Raw genomic sequence first — 16,297 nt, forward strand, 5'->3', positions numbered from 1 at the left:
ATCCTTCTCTCCGACTGACCCACTTTCAACTGACCCTCAACCCACCAACACACTTACCAGCTTCACCCCACTCACCATGGATGAGGTTACACAGCTCCTCTCATCCAGCAATCCCACTACATGCACACTTGACCCTATACCATCCACCATCCTCAAAGACATCTCACAGGACCTAATCCCCTTCATCACACCCATCATCAACAACTCCCTGACATCAGGTGTTGTCCCTACTGCTTTTAAGAAGGCTCAGGTCATTCCCCTTCTTAAGAAACCTACACTAGACACTACAGACATTAACAACTAAAGACCTGTCTCACTCCTCTCTTTTCTATCCAAAATTCTTGAACATGCTGTCTATAACCAACTATCTGCCTTTCTCACTCAGAATGACCTCCACGATCCGTACCAGTCTGGCTTCAAGGCAGCACATTCTACAGAAACAGCTCTTGTAGCTGTTACTGAGAAGCTTCATGCAGCCAAAGCAGCCAAACTGTCATCTGTCCTTATTCCTCTCTGCAGCCTTTGACACAGTGAATCCCAGCATTCTCCTGACCACTCTCTCCAACCTTGGAGTAACAGGTTCAGCATGGCAATGGATGGCCTCCTACCTGGAAGGGTGCTCCTACCAAGTGTCATGGAGGGGATCCATATCTCCCCCATGCACTCTCTCAACCGGTGTTCCTCAGGGCTCTGTACTTGGCCCACTTCTTTTCTCTATCTACACCAGCTCTCTGGGCAAGGTCATAGCCTCCCATGGCTTCTCCTACCACTCCTATGCAGATGACACTCAGCTCGTTCTGTCATTTCCTCCTTCAGACACGCAAGTCTCAGCTCGCATCTCAGCATGTTTGCAAGATATCTCACAATGGATGTCGGCTCATCATCTAAAACTTAATCCCAGCAAGACGGAGATGTTGCTCATTCCTGGAGATCAGTCTCCAACCCAGGACCTAGTCATTTCTCTGGATGACTCCCAGATCAGACCATCTGATAAGGTAAGAAGTCTTGGTGTTGTCCTTGATAACCAGCTGACATTCTCTCCTCATATAGCCAACATGACAAGAGCGTGTCAGTTCCTCCTGTACAACATCAAGAAGATTCAACCATTTCTCTCCAGGGAAGCTACCCAGATTCTGGTCCAATCACTTGTAATCTCACGGTTGGACTACTGCAACTCCCTTCTGGCTGGAGCTCCCATGTCCACGATTAAACCCTTACAGCTCATTGAAAATGCAGCTGCACGTCTGGTTTTTAACCAACCCAAACACTGCCACATCACCCCACTGCTACGTTCTCTTCACTGGCTTCCTGTAGCTGCACGCATTCAGTTTAAAACACTGACGCTTGCCTACAAAGCCAAAAATGGACCAGCCCCAAGCTACCTTCGTGGCCTAATCAAACCCCGCTCTGTACCACGCAACCTCCGAGCCTCTAGTCTCGCTCGACTTGAGCCCCCATCCAGGACTAAAGGAAGACAAGCATCAAGGCTGTTCTCTGTTCTAGCGCCCAAGTGGTGCAATGAACTTCCTCTGTCTGTCCGAACATCTGAGTCTCTTGCTGTCTTTAAAAAACGATTAAAAATCCACCTTTTTACTAAACACTTAGGCTGACTTGTACTTATTTACTAACATTTTGTTCCATTTCCAAAAAAAAAAAGAAAAAGAAAAAAAAGGCACTTTGGTTCTAACAGGTTTTAGCAGATTTATGTTATTCGACTGTTGTTTACCTAAACTTGAGAAATAAAATGTTCACTATAGAAGCACTTCTGTAAGTCGCTCTGGATAAGAGCGTCTGCTAAATGCTGAAAATGTAAAAATGTAAGTGTAAGCACTTTAATGGGCTTTTCTTGTTGTTAAACAAAGCAAAAAACTGTACTGTAAATCTGCCACACGTACCGTCACACTTTTACTGTTAATTCTGTCATATATTACGTTTGAAAACAAGCTTGTTTTATAATAAAATTTTCCGAGTAAAGTGGCTTGTCATAATTACTGGGCTGTACATGTCATTGTCAAACATATACAACACTGTAGCTACCTTACAATTAAAAAGTCATGTTAGAGGGCATTTAAGACAGTTTAAAAAAGAAAATGATACTTTGTCTAATAGTCTATATGTTTATTCAAGTACAAGTACATGCTAGACTGTACAGCCTACTGACCAGCCAAATCAAGATGCTGCATAAAATTACTGCCAACATTGAATCTTAAACATCAACTAAATAAAAAAAAAAACCCTTAACTCCACATTAGAGGCATTTAATGTAGCAAAATGTTATTTACTTCATTACTTTACCAATTTTTGTAGAGGGAGTGTTTGTTTTTAAAGAATGGCTAACAAGCCACTTAAAAGAAATCATCTGACTATGTCACCAAAATAATGTGATGGCATATTTGAAGTTTATGTACTAAAAGCCTTTCCTCTATGCAAGTTTGTAACTGGAAACAGGACTTAGTACTCAGTCGGTTACATCCAATTAATTGATTAATGAAGCCAGTACAGCGGTACCTTTAAACTCATCGTCAATTGGTTCTGGGAGTGGCGTTGAGTTTAAAAGGCATTGAGTTTCAAGATATTTTTTTTCCAAAAATAACACAAATATAATATAAAAACACAAATAAAAAGCTGACTCTTACAGTTTCTCAGAACCTCGAGCTATAACACAAGTTTAAAAGTGAAACAGTGAGGAAAATAATAAACAGCTAAACACAGATACATGTGGAGCTTTCGGAGTGAATCTGACGGTTATTCCACACAAATGCAGATTCCTCTCATATGCACACTTTGATGACGTATTAGCGCACTGCTCAAGCTGACGTTGAGTTACACGGTACGAGTGTAATAATAAACAATAAAGTTACACAAGCACCGACCATTAATAAAAGCCACAAAACCACAAAACTGTATCGTTACTGTACAAACTTTATCCCTACATTGTTTCACCATGTTCATATATTGCAAAATCAGCAACCTTATAAGGTTGTAATTCAATCTATGCAAGCTTCCAGCCCATTATCTACGGTAGGGAGTAAACTAATCCTGCTGTCTGAATAGTGGACCATTTGTCTTTGTATCTGTAGGATGGTGCCTCAGATGGCAGACTCAGCTAGATTGCCAAAATATATTTTTTTAGCCTAAGTGGTACCATTACTCAAAACTGAGTTTACGCCAAACATAGCCTGATTTTTATTACTTTTTTACATTTCAAAGTATACAGCAGACACATTACTACACATCAGCGAGATGGAGGGTCCCCAAAAAGCCATAATGGCTCTACCACTTTGCAGCCTGTGAACTTAGGTCATCTGTTAAGAGCAATAACTGCCAATGAAAAATCATTATTTTGCTCAAAGTCTCTTTTAGGTCAGAGATTCTCACCCACTAGGCTATAAATGTAAAAGAGCAAGAGGAAATAAATAAATAAATACAAATCAATGGATCACAGAGAGATCTAAAAGGGTGGGCATCATGCAAAGAGAATAAAACCAGGGCAGGAAAGGAAAAGGGCACACACAGTAAGAGGAAAAAGGTGTTTTATTATGATGTCAGAGAGAGCAAAACAAAAAGAAGGAAGAAAGGAAACGCTCAGGAAGGGTCTTCAAAAGTAGGGAAGATAGAAGAAGTGCTGTTTCATTTTTTGGTTAGATTTAAAGACGTGCCTTGTTTAGACCGAGGCTTTTGGTTGATCGCTTACCTCCGACTGTTGGTTCTCCATCATTTAGCTGTAAGACTGGCGAGGAATTGAGAATAGCAGGATGAGGTTCTGTATCATGCTGAATCTTTAATCCTAGTTCTTGGAGGAGGGAAGAGTGACCTTGTCCTTCACTTATCTTCAGTTCAGCTGGTGAAGTCAAGCCACCTCTTATTACAGGAGGACCTGTCGTGGGTGTCATGCAGCCATCCAGCCCTTTCCTACACTTGTGGCAGTTTTCATATATTGACGAGCGAGAGGTTTGATGAAAAGAAACAGCACGACTAGGTTGACAGGATTCTGCACAGTGAGGTTTTGATAATGCTGAAGACATTGGCATATACGGACCGGTTGGAACTTGGTTACTGTTCTCCAAAGAACAACACTGTCCTGCTGGATCAGCTAAGCTTGCTTTAATTGACATGGTGTCACTCTTTCCTGGAGAGTAATGACCCAAAAGGTCAGACAGGCTGTACAGATAGTTCTCAGGGCTGGCCTCCTGCAGTTTGTCGCTGGTTTTTGGACTCATTAATGACGTGCTTCGAGTTGAAATTGAGCACAAGTGAGTTTGAGGTTGCTGCTCCGGATGAACTGATCCACCGAAGTTAAGTCTGGCTGATTTTCCACCTGCTAAAGCAACATCTAATGTTTTCAGAGGAGAAACTTTACATACAGAAGACTTTACTTACCTGCTGCTTTAGAGATACTACAGTACAATTACTAATCATACTAATCATGATGATACTTAATAGCATAACATAATAGTCTTTAAATGCCTTCAGTTAACATTGGACCAACAGTGAGTCTCAATAAATTATACTAAACAAACCCAGCATACCCAACCAGTGATTCTAATATTTATATCAAATTACTGATGTTTTTGGCTTAGTATTTAGTTTAGGCCCTTAATTTACTACGATTCCAAACAAACACGACTGATTTGCTTAATATTAAATGTAGGCCTGTTGCCCTAGCCCTTACTATTGTCTACACAGACAGATTGGCTATGTTTTTTGGGGGGTTGGTTAAAGCCCTGCAATGGTTTGGTGTTTTAAGGTATCTAATGTTAATTTAATACTTAATTCTAAATCTTTTTTGAAGCACAAAAACAAATTATGTATTGCAAGGAAACATTCCTAATTAGTCTTTTTTAAATATTCTACAACAAACAGGAATACGATTATCATGTAAAAATGTTGAATAAATGTGGTATAAAAACAAGCAAATATGGAATGGAAACTAAGTTTGCCACCTTTAGAAAATCCTAACTTTACTGTGTACGGAATCACCTGTTCAGATGACTCAAAACTATACATCATTTATTGTAATTGCCTATGCCCAATTTAGTAGATCATTAAGCTGTCATTTTAAGCAAATGTAGACGACCACCGTATTTGACCCAATGGACTTTTACATAAGTGTATTGTTATAGTACCAACCAGTCAAGGCACAGACCAGACTAAGCTGGCACATGTACTGTTAAAGTACATTTATTAAGTGTTGGGGGAATACAAAAATCATAGAACAATCCTTAAAGTGTAAGGGCTCTGAGTAAAAATCTGCTGCTGGCCAACGTAAACTAGAGTAAAGTAGTAAGAAATGTCCCAGCATGAGGCTCTCTTCATCCAGCAAAGGTGCTGTTCTAACAACCTGGGTCTCTAGAGTACACAGGGTAAACGGTTATATCCAATAGGAAAACAATGGGAAGAAACATTCATAGGTAGCCCACAATAAAATGCATTTTTATTTTTTCCTTTTACTTCTAATGACATGGAACTGAGCTGAGTTTGACTAAGATGCAAGAGCTAATTTTTAACTGGTATTGATAAAGCATTCTGAAGATGTTATGCAGTATCTAACAACTTTAAATTTATTTTGAACCAAATGATTTACTCATATTTTTAGAAAAGTTGTAAAAAAAAAAAAAAAATTGTAGAAATAGCTAAAATGTTTGACATTAAGTGAATTTAGAGCTGATTACTTTAGCACCTGGTACCACACCCTGCTAAGGCTAAATGTCCAATTGGCATAATATTTGTAACAATGTAAGTAAATCATCCTGCATTTTTATTCATTTCCATCAACTGTTTTATCCGTATCGGGTGGCCGAGAGACCAGTTTAAAAGAAAAACACTGGCCGAATGGCAGGAATACTCTGGACTGGACTCATACATAGCCAATCATGTCAGTGTAGATGCCTGGCTAGCCGATAACACCACTGAGAATCTGAGTTCGCATATGTTTTTTTACACATTAAATTAGGACCTTGGTGTGCAGTCATCTAAACGTGTGTACAATGCAAGATGTCCTACCTGCCACCTCATGCTGTCGTGCAGTTCCTGTCTGAGGCAAGGGAGCTCTCTGTTGGAAGAAAAAAAAACACCTAAGTGATTTTACACTGTTGGGAAAAAATACTGAAGCATTGTGAACATCTAGTTAGCAACATCTGTCCATTATTCAAAATGCCTGTGTGTATGATGGGCAAGATTGCCGAGTATATTGCCAACTCTGTTCTTTTTATGTGGCCGGTGACACCTCTGGGGTCTCCACAGTGGAGGACAAAAATGAAAGGCCTATCAGGTTTACATCTTTTTAACCCCCTGGGCTCAGTAAGTTTCTCCACATGTCCTTACTCCTCTCAGGACAACACGGTCAGTCTGATAGGACCAGTGCATTTAGAAAATGCTGTTTGGAACAGCATGTAGTCCGGACAACATGGTGTGTATCAGAGTAGATAAGTAGACGAAGTAGACCCAGCTAAAAGAAAATGTTTGTTGAGTTTACAAACTAGACCAAAAAGTTCCATATGGTAATGCAGCCAGCACTTTCATGTCTACTGCACATTTTACTTTGGCATGTACAGGGGTTGGACAAAATAACTGAAACACCTGGTTTTAGACCACAATAATTTATTAGTATGGTGTAGGGCCTCCTTTTGCGGCCAATACAGCGTCAATTCGTCTTGGAAATGACATATACAAGTCCTGCACAGTGGTCAGAGGGATTTTAAGCCATTCTTCTTGCAGGATAGTGGCCAGGTCACTACGTGATGCTGGTGGAGGAAAACGTTTCCTGACTCGCTTCTCCAAAACACCCCAAAGTGGCTCAATAATATTTAGATCTGGTGACTGTGCAGGCCATGGGAGATGTTCAACTTCACTTTCATGTTCATCAAACCAATCTTTCACCAGTCTTGCTGTGTGTATTGGTGCATTGTCATCCTGATACACGGCACCGCCATTGGATGCACATGGTCCTCCAGAATGGTTCGGAAGTCCTTGGCAGTGACGCGCCCATCTAGCACAAGTATTGGGCCAAGGGAATGCCATGATATGGCAGCCCAAACCATCACTGATCCACCCCCATGCTTCACTCTGGGCATGCAACAGTCTGGGTGGTACGCTTCTTTGGGGCTTCTCCACACCGTAACTCTCCCGGATGTGGGGAAAACAGTAAAGGTGGACTCATCAGAGAACAATACATGTTTCACATTGTCCACAGCCCAAGATTTGCGCTCCTTGCACCATTGAAACCGACGTTTGGCATTGGCACGAGTGACCAAAGGTTTGGCTATAGCAGCCCGGCCGTGTATATTGACCCTGTGGAGCTCCCGACGGACAGTTCTGGTGGAAACAGGAGAGTTGAGGTGCACATTTAATTCTGCCGTGATTTGGGCAGCCGTGGTTTTATGTTTTTTGGATACAATCCGGGTTATCACCCGAACATCCCTTTCAGACAGCTTCCTCTTGCGTCCACAGTTAATCCTGTTGGATGTGGTTTGTACTTCTTGGTGGTATGCTGACATTACCCTGGATACCGTGGCTCTTGATACATCACAAAGACTTGCTGTCTTGGTCACAGATGCGCCAGCAAGACGTGCACCAACAATTTGTCCTCTTTTGAACTCTGGTATGTCACCCATAATGTTGTGTGCATTGCAATATTTTGAGCAAAACTGTGCTCTTACCCTGCTAATTGAACCTTCACACTCTGCTCTTACTGGTGCAATGTGCAATTAATGAAGATTGGCCACCAGACTGGTCCAATTTAGCCATGAAACCTCCCACACTAAAATGACAGGTGTTTCAGTTATTTTGTCCAACCCCTGTAGATTTAGTTTTATACCCAGTTTATGCTGCAAGTCCTTACATTTAATTACATATTAAAATAGAGTTTAGCCCTATCCCCTTTTTTTTATTCAGCCAGCACGTCAGCAAGTCAATTAATTAGAGCGTCAAGAATTCTCCTACTATGCACACTCTGATCAGTGCACTTTGTATCCGCTAAGAACCGCTTCGTATTGAAACTTGTGTTGTTTCATCTACATGAATGAGCTCAAAAGAGAACCAACTCAAAAGCAAAATGTGTTGCTACTTCATCTATGCTGTCACTGCATTCTAGTGCCGGTATCTTCAAACACATAGATTCAGAGCACAATGCATTGTGCTAGACTTGTCTGCTGCTAATGGTCTGCAGCTGAAAGACTGAGAGAAAGGAAAAGTGCCAGAAAAAGAACATAGCTGTGAACCAGTGGGAGTTTCAAGAATTGCTGTACCAAACATACATCTATTGCTCAAACTGTCAAAAAAAAAAAATCTTTTCGCTCCTGGTTTAAATGTGTTTTAGATGTAACTCAAGCTGTAGCTAGCACATTAAGTTTTTGCACATAGTGTTATTTTTTTTATTTAAAAAAAATTTCCAAATAATCTGACTATATTGGATTTGTACTGGGTTTAACATAAACCATTAATTTAGGGATGCAAAACCAACTGTCAATGGTTGGCCAATACCTGACAAGCTCATATCATTCCATTAAAAACTTAAACACATCACTGAGTTTGATATCAACAAATCTTTATACTTTACTTAATTAAAAGAAGTGTAATGTAAATGAGTAAATGAGAACAGTAAATGAGAACAGTAAGTTTAACAAAAGCAGTGAGCAAAAGCCGTACAGCATTCAGAATCAATTTTAAGCAATAGCTGGTATAAAATAGTTCATAAGAGGTGTTAACTAATAAGCAACTTATTCTAAAAATGTTTCTACCTTAAAATTGAAGCAGTGTGTAAAGATCTGTAGCTCTGCTTTCAATTCTAATAAAGCATCAGCTGTTGCAAATTAAATTAAGTGGTCTTTTTAATCAACAGTATTAATCAAACAACAACTAAGTTGTCACTGTAAGTGACAAATCATTGACATCCCTACTTGATTTTGGCACATCGATTTGAATATTGAAGCATTTAGCATTTAGTGAGCTCACACATCAGTAGTGTTTAACAATCTAAGTTGACTGGACTTCAAAATAAAAGATATTTTATGTATTTTAAGAGTAGTTTTACTGACTATACCTTACACTTGAATACTTAAAAAAAAACATATTAAATCTAACAGTAGTAAATATGAATAAGGACTGTACACTGTGTAGGGTATTTTTGGTTTCTTGTTTTTAAATACATGTGGCCTAACGTTATGGAGTAAGTAAGGAATAAAATCACTTCATACATTCACTGGTCACTTTAAAATAAAGGCCTAATTCTTGGTTAAGCTGATTTCACAAAGTCCCCTGAATATAATGAAAATGCTACCAAAATTGCTACTCATTATTAATATAACTCAATATTCTAATTTTAAAAAGTATTTTAAGAAGTCTTCTTTTGCATCACACTAGATGACCACTTATTACTATCAATAGAGGGTTAAGTTGTCATGACCTATAATGCAAGTGGATTGAAAATGCACCTTTACCTTAATGTACAGTACAAACAGCTATAGTGCTCTTGAAGAAGGCACTGTGACTTCTGCAATGTGACACCACTATCTGCTAGACCCGTGGCACTCTTTCAGTGGTGAACCCTTTCTTGCCCTTAATTGTCAAGAGTTATTGCTCCTTTTTACCCAATTATGACAGCATTACCTGTTAAGAGTTCCAACAAAACAGCTGTTTAATTATTCCAAAGTATGTCTTTTGTTTAAGAACAATGTCTGATAAAAACAAGCAATGCTCATCACCTTACAGTTAAACATAGTGGTGACAGTATAATGCTAAGGCGGTGCTTATCAGTGGCAGGGACAGAAAGATTTGTAAGAAGTGAAGGATGGATGAATGCAGCCAAATACTGAACATCCTTAAAAACTGAGCTGGGACAAACTTAGACTGGGGCAACAGTTTATAATTTCAACAGTCAAAACAACACTGGAGTGGCTTTGGGGCAAAGCCCTGATCTAAACCCAATGTAGCATCTGTGGAGAGACCTGAAGATGGTAGATCACAGACTTTCCCTGTCTAAATGTCCAAATGCATTGGTCATGATCAATTGGATAACCTGTAAACACATCAAGCACATCTGTAGTTAAATAAAAGACCACTAATTGTTGATGATAAGAGACATGCGCTGGAACCCAGCATGAGTGTATTTGAAGCGTATGGGGCCAGAGGCAGTGTCATTGAGAAGGGTTCAGGTGCAGGTCAGGAGGAGACTGGCAGAGTGGAACTGAGCCAACTCTGCCAACAAGAAGAATAGTGAGAATATCTGTGTCAACACCCAACATGACACAACAGTTAATGTGCGTGCGGCACAGTTGTAAATGGGTTGTAGCTAATCGTTCATGTGTTTGGCTGTGTTTCATTCCTGATTAATAGCCATACTAATAAGCAATCTCCTGGAACACTGCTTGGAAATTGCTTATATTTATACAAACCCATTCCCAAAATGTGGGACAGTATTCAAAAAAGACAGGGTGACTGGTAAACTATCTTTTAAGTGATGTTTAATGTTTTACCTAATCAACTTTTATTTTATGTCATATACACAGCAACAGACTCATCCAACTCTGCCGTAACAAAGAACGGTACAGGAGATCGTTAATACCAGCAGAAATCACACTTTATAATGCTTCACTAGCACGGGACATCATCGAACACTAAACTACTATCAGGACAGACTCATGGAGCATGTTCTGGGCTTAAGCTCATCTAGGATGACACAAAGTAGAAACGTATGTTATGCTTTAAAGCCTTCATCAGTTAAATAATTCATGAGCAAAGAAAATGAATGATGTGGTATTTTAGAGTATCTAATATCTTAAAATATCTCAAACATATGATCGTAATAGCTACTGCTAGTCTGTATGACCTTGAGTTGAGGCACAACATGATTAAACTCAATAACGACCCTTTGTTTGACTCAGCTGTGATGTGTTAAATAACCACAACCCAGAGATGCAAGTCTTCAAGGTGTGTAGCAACCATGGTGAAAACAAAGGAGCTCTTACAAAAGCTGAGATAGAAGATCATTTCACTGCACCAAATGGGCAGTGGGTATACGATACTTTCCACAACCATTCCTAGAGACACGATTGAGAGTATTGTCTGAAAGGTATAAACTTATGTCTCAGCAAACCTGCCAGACTGTAGGTGACAGCCCAAAATTTCACAATTGTTTCATTGCAAATACATCAAAACAACTGCAAAAGACTTACAAGATGAGCTGATAAAGGCTGGGACTAATGTGTCAGTAGCAACCAAGGACCTCATTGCTGGAAGTCCTTGGTTGAGAGGTCCTTGGAGGTGATGCATGCCACACTTGACAAAGAAGCAAAGAAAGACCAGACTGAAATATGGTAGAAGAAAACTGAAATTGCTTTGCCATATGGATCAGTGGTTTGTCAGCAGCACTCCAATCACCAGGCCTTCATGGCAGAGTGGCGGGTGTGGCCACTGTTCAGCAAACAACATACGACACACTGCTTGGAGTTTGCTAAACTGCATGTGAAGGACTATAGCAGCATGGAGAAAAAGATTCTCTGATTCAGTGAGATTAAATTTAAAATCTCAGCTCAGCCCACTCAGAATTGATAGCTGTCCCACCAAAGCGAAATATCAAAGTCAAGGTCAGAACCACAAAAGTAGCACGTGTCAATCTGATTCTCTGATTCAATGAGATGAAATGTAAAACCTCTGAGCTAAAAAGCAAGCACAATGTCTGATAAAAAACAAGCATCACTCATCACCAGGCTAATACCATGCTTACAGTTAAACATAGTAGTGACAGTATAATGCTAAGCGGGTGCTTATCAGTGGCAGGGACAGAAAGACTTGTAAGAAGTGAAGGATGGATGAATGCAGCCAAATACTGAACATCCTTAAAAACTGAGCTGGGACAAACTCAGACTGGGGCAACAGTTTACAATTTCAACAGTCAAAACAACACTGGAGTGGCTTTGGGGCAAAGCCCTGATCTAAACCCAATGTAGCATCTGTGGAGAGACCTGAAGATGGTAGATCACAGACTTTCCCTGACTATCCTGACAGAGCCCTAAAACATTGGTCTTGATCAATTGGATAAACGTCCAAAATCCATCCAAAAAATGTGCGATGGCCCTAAAACGCTGTTGTAGTCCCCTCCTAAAGTACTGCAACTCCTAAAGTAAATGCAACCAGCACAGAGAGGGTTATCAGCTGAACAAAATAGCTCAGTTCTTAAGCAAAATACAAATAATAACCATACAAGCTCTGTGTACAGTAAACTGCACTTTTTTTCATTTTGTTCTGTTATACAGTGGTTCCCTGTAACTCGACGTCCCCTAAACTCAAAATCTCTGAAACTCAACGTCCTTCATCAAGAAATTTGTACCCTTAAACTCAACATTTCCCTTTAACTCAACGTGTTCACCTTTTTAAGAAAAATTTATGTATTTCATTTCAAATTAACGATGAACAGCCGCTTTGTTCAGCACTTGGCTTGAGCGGTGCAGTAAGACGTCACCACGACGTGTGAATATGAGACTTATCAAATCCACTCTGAAAGCATCCACATGTATCTGTGTTTAGCTGGATTTTCCTTCCTTCCTCCTTTCCTTTTTTTTTTTTAGAGAGAGCCTAAACTGCTTATCGTAAAAAAAAAAAAAAAAAAAAAAAAAAAAAAAAAAGAAGCTTAACGTGACTTAATATATTAAAATTATGGTATAGAAACACTAAACTTCTCTTGATTATTATTGCTCATAAATTCTCTCCACTAATAAAATTCCTCTCTTGTTTTAATACATTAAGTCACGTTAAGCTTCGTGCAACAGGTTTTTATTTTTAACTGTTTTCAATTGTATTTTTTATTTTTTCAAATTGTTATTTTCAGTGTATAAGTGTTAAAAACAACCCCATTTTTTTTTACATTATCCTAAAATATATGCAGTTCCATGGGACCATTAACAGGTTTCCCATACATCTTTATGGGAAAAAATACCTTTTAAACTCAATGCCACCCAGAACCAATTGACGTTGAGTTTCAAGGTACCGCTGTACTCTTAATTAAACAGAACAGACGGTTAAATCTATTGGCTTTGCTTACTTTTTATTTATTTCTTTAATAAATACAAGAACAGCCATAACTACTAGATAACTACTAGTCCATGTGTGCCTTTAATATGCTCAAATTTCTGTTGCATTTAAACATACTGTGCAGAACCATCACAATTCTATATTGCACCAGTGAGTCCACAACGAGCAAAAAATAACATAGAGTTAGCAATAGCCCACTCATTTAATAGGACTTGTATACTTCAAGAACCAAGAAACGGGCAGAGAAAATTATCACTGACTCCTCACACCCTGGACATTACTTTATCCAACCCCTCCCCTCCGGCAGGCGCTATAGATCCATCCACATTAAAACCACTAGATTTAAAAGCAGTTTCTTCCCACAGGCGATCTCCCTACTAAATAAATAAATGACTGATAATACATAACACGTAAGCGTAAAAATATTCATCTGCTGCCAAATTGACTACACTGTAGTACTCATCCTACATGTTGTGCACTTTACTGTTTTGTAAATATTTCAGATGCTGCTAAATTACATATCTGTATATTGTGTGTATATAATCTTATAGTTTGGATAATTTTGTGATTTTGTGTTTAATGTATACGTTGCTTGTACACTGTATCGTACCATTACTAGAGAGATACCATCAGCCGGAAACAAATTCCTTGTGTGTATCCACATACCTGGCCAATAAATCTGATTCTGATTCTGATTTAGAGGCAAGATGTGATTGGTCAGTTTTACTGTTATTTGAAATTGGTCCTTAATTGAATGACTATTGCTCAGCCTGCTGAGAATTTATAGCTGGCCCACCATCTGTGTAGTAGTCACTATTATTCAAATATTTATTTATTTGGGTTTTAACACCATGTTTAACACATACTACAGTATGTGTCATTTAACGGCTAAATATTTTTATGGCTGCAAGGTAGGTTAAAGCTGTTCTTGTGTTGTCTTATGAGTTTATTTATGGTTTCAGACATGTCTACCTGTCTCTGTTTGGTGTATTTTCGGCATTCTATCAGGACTATTACTTAAATAAAAGCGACATTTTTTAAGTCATAGTTAGAGCCCCAAAAGCAGCTCATGTCAGTCTGGATATTTAAAATTATGATCTTGTGATTCATTGTTTACAACTGTAAGTGCTAAGCTGTCACTATCCATAAATGAATTACATATTGAAAAACAACAGCTTTCAGTTTTTAGGCAGAGCATCTAAGAGACCCTTGTTAATATACAGTGCATGTTTTGTGTACCTTGAGGCCTCCACAGAGGGGGCAGGTTGTGAAGAGTGTCCTGGATGCAGCCAGATGTGGAGAACGAATCAGGCAGTCAGCATGTGTGTCTGTACTTTGAGATACAGGAATGAAGCATTCAGCAGCTGAGACTTCTGTCTGCTCTTTAATCATCTCAGTCTTTTCATGAGCTGCAGCTTCTTTGTTCTCTCTGGCCTCCAGAAGGCTACGGGGTGTGTCATACAGGTAGCGCAATGATGAAGGTACCTGATACTCATGGGTATGGCTGACCGGACAGGTACAGGGATGTTTTTCAGGATTGGAGGGTGGGGGTAAGCTGAGCAAAGTTCCATATTCTTCCTTGGGACTTCCTGTATCTAAGTTGCCTTCATATGATGAAAAGCTTCCGGAATAGGATGAGTGGCTCCCTGTAGCAATGCCGCTGTCCGAGGAGTTCTGACGTCCGATTTCCTGAAGCGTACGTGAGTGAGTGGGCTTGGGTGGCACCTTGGGGCCAGTTTCTGAATTATTTGGCGATTTTTCATCTCCGTGAGAGGTGGTTCTACTGGACCCGGATGCAGCAGATGGGACTGGCTGTGCCCACAGGGTCATCCGGCTGCCGATGCTGGAGTCCGAGTGGCTGGTTTCTGAATTCTCAGAGGATCCGGACATGCTGCGGTCATCTCCCACTGCTGAGGAGCTGAAACTGGAGGTGGAAGCTATAACAAAAGAGGAGAGATTTGGATTTACTACACCTGTGGCATTAGTTTCACCCTGTGCCCAAAACAGGCAGAACATTCACACCTAAAACAACGTAGAGAACTAAATCAGTTACCTGTGCTGTTAGACAGCAGACTGAGTCTCTTTGCCAGCTCTTCAGTCTCTTGGTTCAGTCTCTCCTCCGCTGATGCTGCACTGACACTAGACTCTAAGTGGCAGACACAGAAAATGGATCTTATGCAAGAGGTCAATCTAAGTGTCTAGGTTTAGAGGTGGCTAATTTATACTTTACGATTTAGCAGTTAAGTTAGGACAGCACATCTCACTCTATGGCTTATTGTATTCATTATGCTTTGAATATTAGTAGGGAATGTGTTTTTATTGAAAACGTGCACGGTATTTTACAGGCAATGCACATATCTAGAGGAGTTTACACCAAAATGAAACACACACACACTTGTCATAGTTTTTTTTTTTTTTTTTAACAAATGCTTTGTAATGCTGCTCATTACATTTTTAAACCAGCCACATTCCCATGTTTCTGTATCTTAATTCCTATTCTTGTATGACGTGATGAAGTTCAGATCAAAAACAAGTATTCAGACCCTTTGCTGCACATACATACAGGAAAAGCAGCATGTACGTGATTTTACATTCAATTTATTTGGAAGAGCAGTTGTTTTGCTGCTCATAACCTTGAAGAATGTTTCTCTTTAAAAACTGAACAAAAGAGTGTTTGGATGTTGGGTCTTGTAATCAAAACTGGCAGAATTAATTAAATAGAGCTTAGACAGCATACACTACCAGCGAGATCTGAACAGTAATGCACTTTTTACAGATTTTTATGGATATTTACTGTATATACTTGTGGGTTAGAACTGTTAAATAATCACTATTTAGAGCTCAATGAAGTGCTAAACTGAGCCTAGTTATTAAGTATAATAGAATTGTTTAGCTTACGATGGATACAACAGACAAATAAGAACTTATCTGCATGTCAGTGGGTTTCAGGGCTCACTTTGGCTATTAGTGATACTGCTTGAGCTAAAACAGATACATTACCATTGCATCTCCAGTTAAAAGAATTCTAAGTGACAAAACTCATGAAGTAAAAAAAAATAATAAAGTAAAAAAATCGTACTACTTAATAATTTGAGTAATACATTGGGGTTTTTAAGCTTATTGCGTTCAAAGAGCTTTTTTGATTATTTGGGCTTAAGTAAGAGATTAGGTTTGATTAAGTAGCTCTAACTCTAATAATAAATTTAAATGTGTTTAATATTTATTTATTAGGGTTTTACCGTCATGTATTACACACTCTTGGTACATTTTC

General features: G+C 39.2%; 1 protein-coding gene across 1 annotated transcript in view; it reads right to left on the minus strand.

Moving 5' to 3' along the window:
• LOC134326136 (protein Dok-7-like) overlaps positions 1-16,297 on the minus strand; it is a 49,183-nt gene that overhangs the window by 13,317 nt on the left and 19,569 nt on the right. The window contains exons 6-9 of the mRNA XM_063008343.1: positions 15,080-15,172; positions 14,266-14,963; positions 6,004-6,052; positions 3,695-4,321 (exon numbers count right to left, since the gene is read on the minus strand). Of these exons, the coding sequence (XP_062864413.1) occupies positions 3,695-4,321; positions 6,004-6,052; positions 14,266-14,963; positions 15,080-15,172 (1,467 nt within the window). The remainder of the gene's footprint in view (positions 1-3,694; positions 4,322-6,003; positions 6,053-14,265; positions 14,964-15,079; positions 15,173-16,297) is intronic.

The sequence above is a fragment of the Trichomycterus rosablanca genome, chromosome 14 (assembly GCF_030014385.1).
Source record: "Trichomycterus rosablanca isolate fTriRos1 chromosome 14, fTriRos1.hap1, whole genome shotgun sequence".
In the NCBI taxonomy this organism is placed as follows: Eukaryota; Metazoa; Chordata; class Actinopteri; order Siluriformes; family Trichomycteridae; genus Trichomycterus; species Trichomycterus rosablanca.